This window comes from Cupressus sempervirens, chromosome 5 (assembly GCF_028749045.1).
Source record: "Cupressus sempervirens isolate cs-2001-9-10 chromosome 5, ASM2874904v1, whole genome shotgun sequence".
In the NCBI taxonomy this organism is placed as follows: Eukaryota; Viridiplantae; Streptophyta; class Pinopsida; order Cupressales; family Cupressaceae; genus Cupressus; species Cupressus sempervirens.
In genome coordinates, this window is record NC_143122.1 from 684147848 (window position 1) to 684164626 (window position 16779).

Here is a 16779-nt window from a genome sequence, read left to right on the forward strand (position 1 = left end):
TTAATAAGTTTTCCTTTTTCAAAATCTACGACATAATTATTTATTCAACAATTAATACAATAAATTAATAAACAATACACAAACACCTATAAAGACATGAAGTACATAGATCTTTAAATAAAATTATACAATAGGTTTTCAAACCCTACCTCAAAATCACAATTAAAATATGAGACAATCCATGAATGCATGCAAAACCAAATCTTTTAAAACTTTCAACAATTCTTTTGATGTAATTCTGAATTTTTGCTCCCAAAACCTGTGTGATTGCGAAATGAGCTTTAGATCTTTGATAAAGAGTTCTCTCCTAAATTGGGGCTCTAATTGTGCAATCACGAGATGGAAGTTGCTGATCAATTATTGTTTATTACTTTATTATCTTTTACCTTTTCATGCATAACTCTTTTAGATACTTAATTACAAAATATCTTAATTTAAATAATTAGCTCTCTCTTTAATTAATTTTTGAAGTGTTTTTAATAATATATTTATTGATTTAATTAATAACATTATTTAAAGTTTATTATTTAAATAAAACTCTTAAATAATTATCATTACATTAAATAAATATAACTATGCCACATTTAGAACTATAATTTTATCTTGAAATTTCATTCTTTTATATTTTATTTTCTTCGAGTTTATTAATTAGTGCAAGCACTAATTAAAGCATAGTTTATTATTTAAATTAATAATAATAATAATAATCAAAACTCATTGTTTAAATGCAACTCTAATTTAATTATTGTTAAATAAATAATTATAATAAAGCAATACTAAATCTTTAATATTTTAATATTTTTTTTTTGTCTAACTTCTTAAATTAAACTTTTAAATTAAATCTTTCGAACTGAAATACATATTTAATTAAATATCACCATATTCTAATTTCTCTTTAACCAATTTTCTAAATTTAGACTTCTAAATTAAGACTTTTAAATTATAGCACATATTTAATTAGTTTTCTAATTAATTACATATTTTCATGCTTTAATATTTTTTTTAATTAAATAATATTTAATTATATGATTAACCCAAATATTATAATTAAATCATTTATCAAATAAATCACATAGCAAAATCCACATAAAAGTAATATTACCAAAATAGATTGAGACTCAAAATCAAACATAGACAAATGTAAACACACGAGTTTTAAAAATGGTGGGAAGTTAGTTATGTGTCCTCCTTGCAAGACAAGTATTTAGGCTATGGTTGGGATTGGACCTAGACATTATCCCCCCATTCTTACTGTAGAGTTATTGTGATATGGCACACTCATCCTAGCAATTTAAGGAAGTTGATGCCTGGTACCTACATTCTGCATAAAAGATGAGCATGTACATGTATATAAATATATCTAAACTAAACAAGCAATGGAAAGGAGTGATACATCATGTAGAACCCAACTAGCAGGTGACTACGACTCCCTCCCTTAACCACATCAAATATGACAAACAAAAAGATAAAATAGACACACACACCATACACATGCAAGTATGGGGTAAGTACCATAATAACTATAAGTCAGACATCAAATGCTCGAATAAAATAATGAATCGTTACAAATATGAAGTAGTCATCATTAAAGCATAATATGACATTGCTATGAAAGGGATCACATATATTAACTACAAATCATTAAAAAATCATTAATTCACCAGTAACCATAATCATTAAATAACACATGTAATATAGTTAACTAAGTAATCATCGTTGATATATCTCTAGTCCAAGTTATGAAATAATATCCTTGAAACTAACACATTTATGAAATACCTTCATAAAAGAGTTTGTTAAATTTAATGGAAAAGAAAACTATAGGTGGGCACTACATCCACCTCCATAGAATTAGGCTTACTCCTACAAGCCTACTGCAATGACTAGGATAACTAAAGTCAAAGAATACTATCTACCATGTCAAAAAAAATGATCATTTAAGAAACTAATACTAAAAAAGTTAACTATGTGTACACTTTTAGTCACTTAGAGCAATATGATCCTAGGTTCATAATAAACCAAAAACCATATTGAACCAACATTCATCTTTTTAAAAAATACTGAAATAGATCTCCTAAAACACTCCAAACAAAAGATCAACATCTCTAATTCTATCAAAAAAAATATAAAAGTTATAATGTATAGACATAAATTGAAAGTCAAGAACAACAAAAACACTCACAAAATCAATCAAAGGCATACCACCTTAATGAAAAATCATAGGAAAGCATATCTGAAATCCAACTCACAAATTTTGCCTTTTTCTATGTCTCAAGTATTAAGTCTAAAGTTTCAAGCATTCAAGTTTAAAGTTTCCAAGTGTTAAAGTTGCAAAAGATACATAACACTATTTATGTTTCATTTTAGTTCAACTAGTTCAAGTGTAGTTTGTAATAGATACATATAACAATTTAAGTTTTTGCTCCACTTCAACTATTTAACAACTAGTGGTTTCCTATATACCTAGAGCTCCCAATGTAGAAACTCAGGCTCTGATACTAGATGTAATGCCTCACTTGGGAACCCAAAAACAATAAACCTAATATGTTACAAAGTTTACTGAACATTTTTTTAAAAGTTTAAACAACATCAAAGTAACAACACAGAAGTAATATACACATAACAACATTTACAAAAATTTAATTATAATATGGATTTCATTCCTAAAGGGTTCCTTTGTGTTGAGTCACATTTAAGAAAGTTTTATTAAGAAGTTTAAGTCTTAATTACAATGTCTATAATCATAAAATGAATAAACACATACATAGTCATATAAAAAAATGCATAAGTACAACTAATAATATGAAAACACATCTAATGATTAACAATCACTGCATAGGTCACAGGGTATGTGAAAATAGATACAAGTACATCAATATACAATATAATAACCTATAGGATTTCAAAACACATGATATATAGATACATCAAATGAATAGAAGTCTTCAAGATAAGAGGAAGAATAATAATGGTACCACTATATCAAGGAGCATCCAACATCTATCAATCTAAGGGGGACCCAAATGGTAAGAATAAACTACATCCTGACTGTGTGGTCACCTAATCAGGCCCCCACTCCCATTGCGTAGGATAGATAATGTATGATCCACACACAGATAATCAAATCATAAAATAATCCTAGGCAAGGGAATCTAATAGACAAATCTACCTCAAGGGTAACATAAACTACACAAGAAGAAGAGATAATAAAAAATGAAAGCACTCTCATTCCAATACTAACATCTCATACCAAGTCAACATACAAATACCAAGACCAAAAATATACAACCACTTTGAACTCAATGTTAAGTGTCACAAGCACAATGTCCAACAGATAAAAATTGTCATCAATAAAAGTAAACTACCAATCATTAACTCCAACAATAAAAACACCACCATTGAATAATTGACATTCATTAATAAATGTCAACTATCAATAATAAATGACATCCAATCAATGAGTAACAACTCACAATAAATACACTTTCAAAAGTAATATCCAACAAGTACACCACTAGAGGCAAATATTAAAAAAAAACCATAAAGGAGACTTAGGCTACATACTATGGAGTGTCATCACATGAGCAACCTCTACAGTTACCCTAGCAGTCTCTCAAGACCTCGACCCCCTAGTGACTCTACAGGGAACTAGGATACCCTCTTGTGAAGATGAGAAAACTAGTCATACCTCTCAAGGTATCATGTTTATCTCATTCTTAGTTTATAAAAACACTTAAGGCATGGATGAGGAAAAATCTCCAAATTATCTTTTTGATGTATCTCAAGGAAAAGGGCTAGGCAAGATATTTTTAATTACTATTTTATCACAAGTTACACAACTTATAATGAGTTAACTTGGTAGCCACTTTGGGCCCCAACCCCCATTGTAAGCCACTCCCATAGACACGCACCTAGACTATCTTCCCAAAAATCACAAATCATAATAGTGTACCATACCACAAGAGTAATATTGATCGAATTTGGTTCCTTAATAGGCAACCCAAAAAAAAATTGGTTCTCAAAACTCAAGTTCTCATAAATGCTCAATAGCATAAAGCTCATAAAACATAAAACTCAATTCAATTCATAAAGTTTATCATGACATCCAGTCAAATAATCATAAAAAAAATCTCAAAAAATGCCTCTAGTGCACATCCTAACTTGGCCAACTAAACAACCCACAAAGAAGAACTATGATGACAATATAAACATCACAAGACTATAAATAGAATATTAGAAAACATATAGTTTTCAGCCACATGATTTAGTTCCACCAATTTCTCTTGTTTAGTTCGGATCATAAGAATGTGTTTAGAAATAAAGTAAGAATATATATGTTAATATAAATTGTAATGCTAATATACTTATTTAAAAAAATAAGTATTTAAATATCCAATCTTTTTGTGCTTATAAAATATCATGCAAATTTATCATGTTATTAATTTAAATAATCTTAAATCATAAATGATTTAATTAATTGCATAAATGTATATTATTAGATTACATACTCATATCAATTTCATTTCTAAAATATTAATTTGACTTCTATTTAAGTCTAATATTAATATTTACTTTTCCTTTAATTCATAATGCAACTAGAGATAAAATTATAAATTCAATTTAATTATTGATAATTTCTCTCATAAAGTCAAATAGTTATTAACTAAATGATTACAAGGTGAACTCTATCGCAACTTCTCTTAAAATATAATAAAATTATAAATATTTATTTATTAACTTCTCTCTTGCATTAATAATTATAAAATTATTTATATGCAACTAAGAGTTTAATTAAACTTAAATAATCACTAATACTAACATTCACTTTATAAATAAATGGATTTCAACATGTACAAATCTATGTGTACATGTTGAAATAATATTTTTCTACGGCTTCATCCAATTTGATGTAGGAACCAAGCTTATATTTCATTTCTTGGAAAATTTCTTCTCTCTGATATTCATGGGGTAGATTATATAATTGGATCTAGATCAAGACTTCCTCAATTGAAGCCTTCTTTGGATTTAGGTTAGGTATCTAGTCCTTGATATAGAAGCCTACATTATTCATCAAAAATGGCCAGAAAATGATCATTGTAGAGGATTCTAGCCTTTTCTTGCTTTGAAACTATCATTACTAGGAATAAGTTGTTTGGTAGGGTTTTGAGACTAAAGTGAGAGCCCCATTCTTCATCAACCCATCTCCTTAGCTTAGAGAAGGTCAAATAACCATTTCCCTATTTCATGAAAAATTCCCTAACTCTCAACAAGTTAACTGGACCCTTCCATGCCTATAAATCAATATTAATGTTGACTGCTTTGTTATCTTTGATAGGTGGCATGTATTTGGCATTGGAAAATCTTTGTTGCCACATTTTCTTTTCCACTAATTTGAAGCCACCTAAAATCCCATTGATAATCATGGAGTGACCCCATTTGTTCAATCTTACCACCTCAAGATTGTTTGGGGCTCTACCCCAGTCAACTCTACTAAAATATTCCATCATTCACCCTATCTCTCTAAATTAAGGAGGATGCCAAGATGCATATGTACCAAATCTACAAGATCCCTTATTAAATGTGTGGTCACACACTCATGAGCTACTCTTTCTTCCCTCCTTATATACTTCAAAGTTCACTCTTGTATCTTCACTATAAAGAATTATTCTTTTTTATATATACATTGCTATATTATTTTTTATTGATAAAATTCTAAGGCCATGGTTATATTAATAATATGTCCATTATTAAAAAAAAATGTCTCTTTGAAAAGTAAGCAAAATAATTGGAAAGTATAGAAAACTTGTAACTGAAGTCCACAAAAGTCTTTCCTTATAACACTATTTTAACACAATTTTTAGACAATTCATTCATTAAATAAAATGAGTGGTTGAAAACTATTGTACAAAGAGTACATAAAGCTTTCTCCTCCAAATCAAAATACTAAATTTTAAAATTTGACAAAAAAGAAATCTAATTATTTTGATTTATAACAAGGAGAATGGATTAACTAGCCTCCCCTTGCATATCTTTGGTCTCTTCCTCTTTTTCTCCCTTCTATTCACATCTAAATTCTTGTACATTGTTTTTGAGTTCTTAAAACCATGTGCTCAATGTTCTAGATGGGATCCAACTCTTTAATGACCTACAGTGAATGACTTAGGAAATCAAATATTGTAAGAAGACAAGCCTCCATATTTTTCCTTCCTTTGATCTCCTTCATTTTTATCCACTAGATTTCCTCCTCTGAGAAAGTCACATACCCAACTTGGACCTTGTTATGATGAAGCTTGTCAAGACTCATTAGAAATTCAATGTTTCTGTAAATCCAAAATATTTTGTACCTAAAATCCTCTTATCCTTAATCTCAAGTATTGTGCATCTTTTCTCTAATCAAATTTATGCGATTATCATGTATAGATCTATGAATTCTAGTCATATAAATTCAAAAATCCCTTAGATTTTTTTGTACAACCCTTTTGCTCATACCTACATGTAGCAATGTTGCCAAAAGTACTACAACAATCTATGTGTGCACCTTGATTTGTAATTTTTCACGATGAAATCTATGATCCTCCATTGGTCTTATGAAGACTTTCTTAAATACTTCTTCTCATTATCTTTACTTTTTTTTGCCTCACCTCTCCTTTTTTACTTTATATCCCTACTAGCATCATTAACCAATTAGAGTTCTTCACTTTATAAAGTATTTCCATACTGATAATACTTACATATATTTACTTACATGATTAATTTCACGTAACTTTTTATTTTAAAATAATATAATTTTTAAATTTTTACATCAAAATTTTTATCATACTTTTATAAAAACTATTATTCATTATTATATATTTATACATTATTATTTAATAATTTTACCAATAAGAACTCACTTTTATATCTTTATGCTTAAAAGTTAATGAGATAACATCATAAGTCTCTCATCTTCCACTATAAATTGTGCTTCCAAACATAATCATAATATTATCTAATTTATAAAAATATAAAAACTTAAAAAAAAAAGGAAAAGGAAAAAGATGACTTGCCTAACCAAATTAACGTTATTAGCCAGACAGACAAGATCCATTGCCAATTTTAAGCTCTAGTGCTATCCTTCATTTTTCTTTGTTAGACACAAAATATTCCATATTATCGTATCATCCATTCATTTTTCAAATAAACGACCGTGCAGTTATAGCATATTGTTCTTTTATAGATTCTTCCAAATAATTTTCATGAAAAGAAACCCCATCGCTGCTGAATTTCCACAAAACCTGGACTCTTTCTTCTTTTGGTTCCCACCGCATCCCTTCTTTCCCAAAGTTAAAATTGCGAGACCCACATTGGAATCCCATCCAACGGTGGATTATCACTCCAACAAAGTGGGAACCTGCCATGACCGTCCAATGTGGAGATGTACTCATTCCTCACATCTGCAACGTTCTTCACGCTGGCATATATCCAAGAATGTGGACAGTAAAATGTAACTAAAGTAGTGCAGTTTTAAATTCCATTTGGTCTCTTTCCTATCATGTTCTGTCAACTTTCTTCAATGGAATACCTTGCTTTAATTTTAATTATCATTGATAATGATGGATCTCAGAAAACAATTCAATTTGTTCCCTACATTGCTTTGTCAAACATTTCCTAAAGAACAACACTAAAGTCATTGTTTGGAATAGTGTTAATGTTTAGAACTTCAAAATCAATTTGATATGTTTCCTATAAAACTTTGATAATACTTGAATAGGCAATCTGAAAGCAAAGTTGGAATAACAGTACAGCATATTTTTTTTTGCATTTTTCCTTTCTTCTATCTCAAGCCAATGACCAGTACTTTCTTTCTACACTTTACTCATCTTTGTATTTGTATGCCATCCAACACATCTACCTATAATGTTTAGCATTTCATCTTATGAGAACTTCTATAAATATAGAGACAGTTTACACATTTTGCCATAGTAGTTGAGCATCATAAGTTTTAGTAAACCCGTCTTGTAAGTCTTCAAGCTATGGCTTCCAAACAGTCTGAATTAATACTTACGTTGTTAATTCTGTGTTTTGCTGCAGTGATAGCAAAAGCTACCAAAACATTAAATTTTAGCAGAGATTTCTACACTACATGGTCACCAGCCAGTGTTAAGACTCTGAATGATGGATTGGAGAACCAGCTGATTTTGACCCAAGATTCAGGTAAGAGTTGGGTTATTTTCCCATTAATCTTTGATTTTAGTAACTGGTTTTGGGCTTAACTTATTCATCGTATTTTTATTTTGCAGGGTCAGGATTTGCTTACAATGACATGTTTCTGTTTGGTAAGATTGAAATGGAAATCAAGCTCATTCCTGGTAACTCAGCTGGCACAGTGGTTGCATTCTATGTGGGTATTTCTTTATTCTACCGCTTCTTTAATTTCTTCCAACTTAAATGGTCTCCATATTATAGTGGATATTGACTGTGGGTAGTCCACTTCTTTTATTTCTTTCAATTTAAAGTAGCATTGTAGATACTCAGTGGAGATCTGTTACAGCAGTCAATTTTCAAGTTTTTTCTGTGAGTATCATTTAGATATAATGAGTGATAAATTTATTGTTTACTGAGAGATGGATTCTTATGAACGATACTTTATGAGTGTCATTTAGATATAATGAGTGATAAATTTATTGTTTATTCAGAGATGGGTTCTTATGAACTACACTTAATGTAATGTTAGCCCACAAATCTGATTCAAATACTATACGGTTGCTGTGATCTGTTTGATAATGTATTTTCAGTTTTACAAATGAATTAATAAGTTAAATTGGCTTAATCATAGAAAAAAATTCCATAATTAGGTGTGTGTCAGTTGTAGTAATATGGATATGTGTGATTTACTAAGATTGAATGCTTCGCCTCTATAAGCATTACCTAGTTACAATGAATCTTAATATATTATTTATTCATTCTCATAAAAACATAAATCTTTCTAAGAACTATATAGATAATAGATTTAACTTGTAAACAATACCATTGAATTATGATAATATTATATGATATAATAGTGAATATACACTGACTGGTGATGGTTTTATGTGATAATAGTTGGCCTCAGACCAGCCCAACCGTGATGAACTGGACTTTGAGTTTCTGGGGAATGTTTCAGGAGAGCCAATCACTGTACAGACCAATATATTTGCAGATGGAATTGACAGCAGAAGGGAGCGTATTAACCTTTGGTTTGATCCTGCCCAAGACTATCACAAATACTCTATTTTCTGGAACATCTACTACATCATGTAAGTTGGGTTTTGTAGCTTCTTTATTTTTACTGAAATTTGTTTGGATTCTTAAAAGAAATTATTTTAAAATAATTTTATATGTTTTGTAGATTTTATGTAGATGATGTACCCATCAGAGTACACAAGAATTATGCAGATAAGGGTATTGCATTTCCTAGAAGGCAACCCATGGGAGTATATGCAACTATATGGAATGGGGATAATTGGGCTACTCAAGGTGGAAAAGTTAAAATAGATTGGAATGGAAGTCCTTTTGTTGCTTCTTTTAGAAATTTTAGTGTGGAAGTGTGCCCATGGAAAGGAAATCGAAGGTTTTGCAGGTCTAGAAGTGCCCAAAATTGGTGGAACAAAAGGACATATAGTACTCTGGATGACTCATTGAAGGGAAAGCTTGAATGGGCAAGGAGTAATTATCTTATCTATGATTATTGCACTGATAGCAAGATAATCAACACTACTACTCCTGATGTTACTCTCACAATGGAATGCACTCTCTCTAAATATTAAGGACTGCAACTACTACTATGGTCAAAAGAAAAATGCAGTGAAGGTTTGAGTTAGATTGGATTAGATATTATTTTTAGCTTTATTTCTAGATTTTCCATGGATATTTTGTATGAAACTAGTTTTTCCACTTTGTAGTAGTGAAAGAATACCTGTCATTTAAAATTAGGTGGGAAAGAATAACAGTTGCTTATAATTATGTGTTCTGAAAGTAGTCGTATGAGATTTCTGAGTTTGTAATATGGATGTAGAATAGTTGATAAGCTCCAGTAGTCTGTTCAAGCCTACTATTTATTAAGGTTATTGTAATGTAAGTATTGTATCTGATATTTAAGATCAACTGATGGTAATAAAAAAGATTCTTATAACCTTTATTTAAATGATCGTAAAGTTTTATACGCTACTGACCATTTCAAGTTTTTTTTTTTTTGGTAACTAAGATCAAACTTGAGGAATCTCCAAAATTTTAAAGAATGGTAGAAAGTATGTTTTTGAATTTTGGTTTCAATGATATTTTTGGTTTTATTTATTTAAGAATTTTAAAAAGTTGCATGTCACTATAATATCATCTTTGTATATATGAATATATCATTTGTAAGAGTACAAATTTAAAAGAGACATTTAAGTATTTCATGAAATATGAATAAATTTTTTTAAACATGCATATCTAATACAAATATCTTCTATCAAGGAGTTGGTTATTTGATAATAAAGTTAAATATCCTAATTCTTAAAATTGCATTTTCTAAAATAGTAGCTATACTATCAAATAATCAAATTTTTGTTGATAGATAATAGGTTTGAAGGCCAAGATTTGTGAAATTTAAAATACAAAACCCATCTCAAATAGATACCAAAGATAAAAGATGGGAAAGTATCCTTGGTTTAGCCCTTATAATTTTTCATATAAACAAATTTAAAACCACTTTTGATTCCATAATGTATAGCTTTTTTACTCAAAATATCCATGTTCAGAGATATAAAAGTTTTAATCAGAAACCTTAACATTTTGTTGCTTATTATTTAAATTCAAATGGAATAGTATATTAGAAATAACAAAAATATTTTTATAAAGTTTCAACTTTATGCTATCATTGAAATGAATAACTCCAATAAATGTAAATGAAGAAAATATCTCATTGATTAATAATGTTACTCAAGAAATTCATACATTTCCTTCCTTTGCATAGTAATAAATGAGAATAATTCATAGTCAGTCATCTATATCCTTTCAACATAATCAAGAGATTGAAACCATACTACTAACGAGGAGTAACATTAGAATAAAAAAAAATCCATAGGGATTGTTTGGCTTAATAAATTCTAGATTGATCTTGTCAATATCCTCCCATAAGCCAACTTGGTCTTTGTTCATGAACTGATCATTCCAACCATATGAAGAAGGATATCTAACATGGAGAAGCTACATTAGGATTAGGAAATCCACATTCCTTCTTATGACAAGTTTCCACTTTTTAAATCTTTTATGGTCTACAGTGGATACAATAGGGAAAAGAGGAACCTCATTCCTACCTACCATATTAAGGTCATAGTTTTAGGGCCAAGGTATCATTCAAATTTCATTGATATTAATCAACGCCTTCTCTAGATCTCCAAGATAAAAATGCTCTTTTTAAATAGTCTTCTACAAAGAAGCTCTATAGTGTATTATTCAGCCTCCACCATATGCACCATTGCAAGAAAAATTGATGCAATGTTAGAACAAACTTTGTACCAATCTAGATTAAATATGAACTAATTTTCCAATATTCTATACATAGCTCTAATGAACAAATAATGAGTAGAAATAACCATACCTTTGACTATTATTCCATTTATAGGCCCAAAAAATGCAATTAGTAATTGTTGGGATAAGGTGACTCAACCTTACCACAATTTATTGCTTTAATTGTGTTTTCTTAGAAAGTTGCTAAATGAAGCTGGATTCTTCCACAAGAAAAGACTTGGAGTAGAAAAACATAAAGTTTCTATTTTTTGGCAATTTATTCTCTTGTGCTTTGTTTTTATGCTAGAGTTGTGCATAAAGGAAGTTTCTAAATAAGTTGTAGATGCATTGAATGTAGACGCTTTAGAAATTATTTCCTTTTGTATGAAAACTCTATAAATACAATGAGTTGCTGAAGAGATGTAAGAGAGAGAGAGATGAGAAGTTATTGCACAAGGTTATGCTACTGGATTTTCTCTAAAATGGAGCAAGATGTAAATTTCCATGTGAAGGATGAAAATGTATTGTAACCTATTGCTAAATAATACATTAGCTTGATGGTTTCGAGGGTGGGGTTTTTACCTAGAAAGGTTTCCCCCATGTATATCTATGTTCTCTATTATGACTCATTCTTCTAGATTTATGATTGTAGAATAATAATTTGTATGTTGTAATGCTATTGAAATTTATTTAGGTCAGTAAATTGCAATCACTTTCCTTTAAGGTTTTAATTGTGGGAAATCAACTATGTTTATTTCCACTTCTATAACATAGTAGTATGCACTTGTATTTTCTTATTAGAAGTTGTTCAAGGAACTATTGGATACAAGATGCACATGCTGATCTGAGATGACTTTCTAGGGTGCTCTCATTTCCCTTCAATTGGTATCAGAGCTCAGTTTTGTGAATTGCACGTTGCTTGCATGTGAGGATTCACAAAGTTTCTAGTTCTGGGTATTTCTTCTATTAAGATTTCATAGCTTGCAGAGCTTGAAGATTTTTTTTAAAAAATTGGCTAATAATTAATCCTTGGACAACTAGAAGTCTTACAGTTGATTTATTTTTTAGGAGACAACAAACATTTCTTGAAGGATGGCGAAGACAAAGAAAATAGAGTTGGTCATGTTGAAATGACATTGATTTGGAGCTATTGATTGATAGCAAAAAAATTCCTGATGCATTGGTATTGGAAGATGTCTCTTTTGTTACCTATAATGCATAGAGGTTATGAAGTTTATCATTAGATGATCTGGAAGCTTCTAGATAGCCTATCTCTCTCAAATGCATATACTAGTATGGTTGTGGAATTGGTCTACAAGTGGGCTTGGAGTTCCAGTACTATATTTTCATCTTGGATGCTTATACATGCATGGCTTGGATTCTTGTTCATTGGATCTGAGGGGTTTATAGATTTTCCTTAAAAATCTATGATGATACTCATCTATGAAAATCCATTATTTTGGGTTCAATTGTTTGGTGTTTTTTCAAACTTTTGAATCTTTCAGATGAGAAGAGGGTGTAGATGTGCATGGTGTTCTTAAACACAATATTTTTGAAGGTTTTGCATGTGTACATGATGTGAACACTTATTCATGAAACTTTAGTGTAGAATGTAGATAGATTGACAATGAACTAGACTAAACCCAAGATATCATCAATTAGAATTTAATCTCTACGAGCGTCTCATGTTTCTCTAACTACAACTACTAAAATAGCTCTTAGACCAGCATCTTAGTGATAGTTCTAGAATGGGAGTATGCTAAAAATGTAGATCTACAACAATGCATGCATGATCTATGACTATAATATAGATTATATGCTATCAAAATGGATGTCCAACAAGCTAACATGCAATAAATGATGCTAAATAACATAAAAGAAATGCTAAAATGCTATGAACTTGGTAAAATGATAATGCTAAAATGATGAATCAAAATGTGCCTACAATGCAGATGCCTAAAACTTGGGTCCTTTGGCTCTTGGATTTCCCTCCTATTTATAGGATTTTGAAAGGCGTTGGGGTAAGAATCAAGATTTTCACCTTTGATTGATGGGTGAAAGTGAAACTGAAAATATCTCATAAGAGACCAAGAGGAAGAGTCCAATAGACTTGGTTTTTCGGATAGTTGAGGATATTTCTAATTCCTTTAAAATGAAAAAGGGAGATTTTAAATTTTGTGAGGATAAATGATTTTTTTTTGTTTTAATAAATGTCTTATTTATTCTCAACAATTTGGCTTTTTCTTCCTCCCTTTTTGAATTTCATTTTATGAATTTGACTTGTTTTTCTCCTCTTTTAAAGTTGATTTAGGTCTTGTTGATTTGATAGATGATTAATAAACTGATGTGATTTTTGATTTGAAAGTCTGTTGTGTTTCTTCTAATTTTCTTTTTAATTTGCACTGATTGATCATAATTGCATGATTCAAGTCTCTGCCAAATTTTGGGTGTCTACAAATGCCCCTCTTTGAGCTAATATGTGAAGCATATTAGTTCAAAGACTATCTTTGTTTTTTGGTTTTAGGTCGAATTTTGATGATTGAATAATGTCTAATTGATGACATTTTGATGTTTGTTCATCGATGGTTTGATAGCTTGATTGCCATTGATTTGATGTTTTGATTGCTATTTATTGTGCTTGGATACCCTAGTTTTGGTATATTTGATGTTTGAAATTTTGGTTGGGGTAGCATGTTCTTGATATTTGAAGATTTTTGATGCCCTAATTTGGATCTCTCGATTTAATATGGATATATTTCCCCCTTTGTAATGAAATTGAAAGAAAATATGTAAGTGCAAAAGCTAAGTAGGTTCCAATTTTATTTCTGAAATGTGGGATAGTTGACGAAAAAAGATGATTAGATTGGTTTGATACAATACCCATTCCACAAGAGTGAGAAAAAAGTGTCCAATGATGGGTAAATGGGTGAAAAGGTGATATAAATGCCCCTTAGGGGCTTAAATAGGTCAAAAGGACCTTTTACCCTTTTCATTGTCACACTCCTCTTTTGCATTTGGTGATTTGGAGCTCTAATTTAGTGAGGATGGTGGTCCCTTTACAATAGCACAAATTTGAGAGGGGTCATCAGTATGAGTGTCCAACAAACTACAGTGGCTCGGTAAGTCATTAAGATCCTATAGTTTTAAGATTTTGCATGCATACCTAAGGTTTTTATGAAGTTCGCATGATTTTTTGTGGAAAATATGATAGTTTAGGTAGTTTAGTGCATTTACCTTGTATTTTGGCACATTTGAATTCCTTTAGCACATTCAAGTAATATTTTAGTGCATGCATAGGACAAATCAGTACATATAAAACCATAGGTATTAGGTGAATTAGTGTATATAGTAAAAAAATACTGCATATCAGCAATTTCACGGCACATTTAAATGTTTGAGTGCATCCATCCTATCTTGTAGTGCATATGCCTGTAGTTATGATGCTTATGAGGTGAATAGTGCTTATGCACTATTAAATAGCTCATATGCTCATTTAAATAGCACTTAGGAAGGTTGTAGCACTTTTGATGTGGGAAATAGCACTTTTGAAAGTTATAATAGTGCATATACTTGTTTTAACACATTTGATTGATTGGGTAGTGCATATGTCCTAAGAAATAGCACATGTGATTGTTGAAGTGTGAAAACTAGGTGTAGGACCTCCGTTGAGCATAAGATAATGCAAAAAAATGAGTAAACAATACTGATCAGGTATTCCTAAAGTGATATTGTAGGATCAATTTAATGATAGGTAGCTGATGCCCTAGCTTAGGATACAGAGTAGGGAAACCAAGAAAGTCTGACTTAGGATAGAGAAAAATGAGCAATAGGTCCAAGATAGAACTAGTAGCTAAGTAGCTAGATATAAATATGAGAGTGATGTCTGATGGTCACTTTGTGATGAGAATCGACACTTTTTTTTGTCTAATGAAAAACAAGTGCATGGGTGAAAGCTCATGGTATGAGGACTATATCCATGGCCCTTAGAGGCAGTAGGCCACTTAACAGGCACAAACTGCTAGGTGATAGATAGATGTGGGTTGACATATTTGTTACAAATGCCTAAGTTTTGAGTGAATAGGGGATTACTAATAGCTGTGGTCGAGTGGTGGCACTTGGACCATAACACATTTCATTTATTGATGAGGGAGATGATTTGGTTTATTATGATTAGACTATCGATGGTGCTACATTTTGAGATTTTTTTGGGGATGATAGCATTGGTGATGACAATGTGTCATGGTTTCAAATGTTGCAGTATGAGGCATTGTCGATAGCTTTGGCTAGTTTTATAAGGGGATTTTTCTTACCAGACCGCTAAGGGCAAGGGTGTCTAGTTGGATGGGGTTGACTGATATAGGATATGATTGATGAGCCATAGAGATTTGCATGGGGTAGCTACATTTTGGCCCACTTATATCATGATTTACATTAGGTTGTGTATTCTGATGCATCATTGTTATCAGTAGGGGTGATTTTGTTATAGTTGTGGACATGGGAGCATTTTCCCATTACTCATCTAGCGTGGGTACGACAACAGCTTCAGGGTATGCCATTCATGTAGACCTATTATAGTCTAATCATGTAGCCCCATTTGGGTAATATAGAGTATTGGTAGTAGATTTTGGATGATATTGATGAGGTCATGTGGAGACCTTATAGGTTCACAAAGCAATAGGTAGAGGATGATGATGAGATGGTGTATTTCTTCAGTGTGAGGTATTTTCTTAGTCGATTTCCTATAGTGATAGAGTGATTTTATTTTAGGTGGGTAGTGAGATAGTTTAATCAGTGATAGGGCATGCCATAGGGGACAACACATTATGCCCAGTTATAGTTAAATAGGGCAGTGTGGGGGCTGACACTAGAGTATGAGGTCTATCTAGAGGCCTTCTTGAAAATGATAGACACATCGCAGCCATGGGCCTTGTGAGATGGGGTGGCAAATGTAGGAATGGAGGGATTTGAGGCCATGGTGGAACAAGGGTGGGAGGAGGATTGGTTAGTGGTATGGGGGTTGGTCAGTGTGACAGAGGGGCAGAACGAGCTAGAGAAAAGTAGGCAAGGGCTAGATTGCCAGAGGATGTATAGTTTGTCCAGTGCTAGAGACCATGAGTACATGCATAGAGTAGGGATCTTTAGGATGTACATCCACAGGGGCTACAACATGAGTTACCAGAGGCACAACCACAAGTATAACAACTGGTAGCACCAGATGCACAACTACCACCAGAGAGGCCAAGGGGTTCTATAGATTTGGAGACTTGGATG

The 16779-nt window shown here is 31.2% G+C and overlaps 1 protein-coding gene across 1 annotated transcript; it reads left to right on the top strand.

The window, feature by feature from the left end:
• The first annotated feature begins 7940 nt into the window (after nucleotides 1-7940).
• On the top strand, nucleotides 7941-10162 carry LOC149557797 (putative xyloglucan endotransglucosylase/hydrolase protein 10). The gene is made up of 4 exons (XM_089832291.1): nucleotides 7941-8193; nucleotides 8280-8380; nucleotides 9082-9275; nucleotides 9368-10162. Exons 1-4 carry the CDS (start codon nucleotides 8013-8015, stop codon nucleotides 9783-9785), a joined length of 894 nt encoding a protein of 297 aa, XP_089688417.1. The 5' UTR covers nucleotides 7941-8012; the 3' UTR covers nucleotides 9786-10162.
• The last annotated feature ends 6617 nt before the right edge of the window (nucleotides 10163-16779 follow it).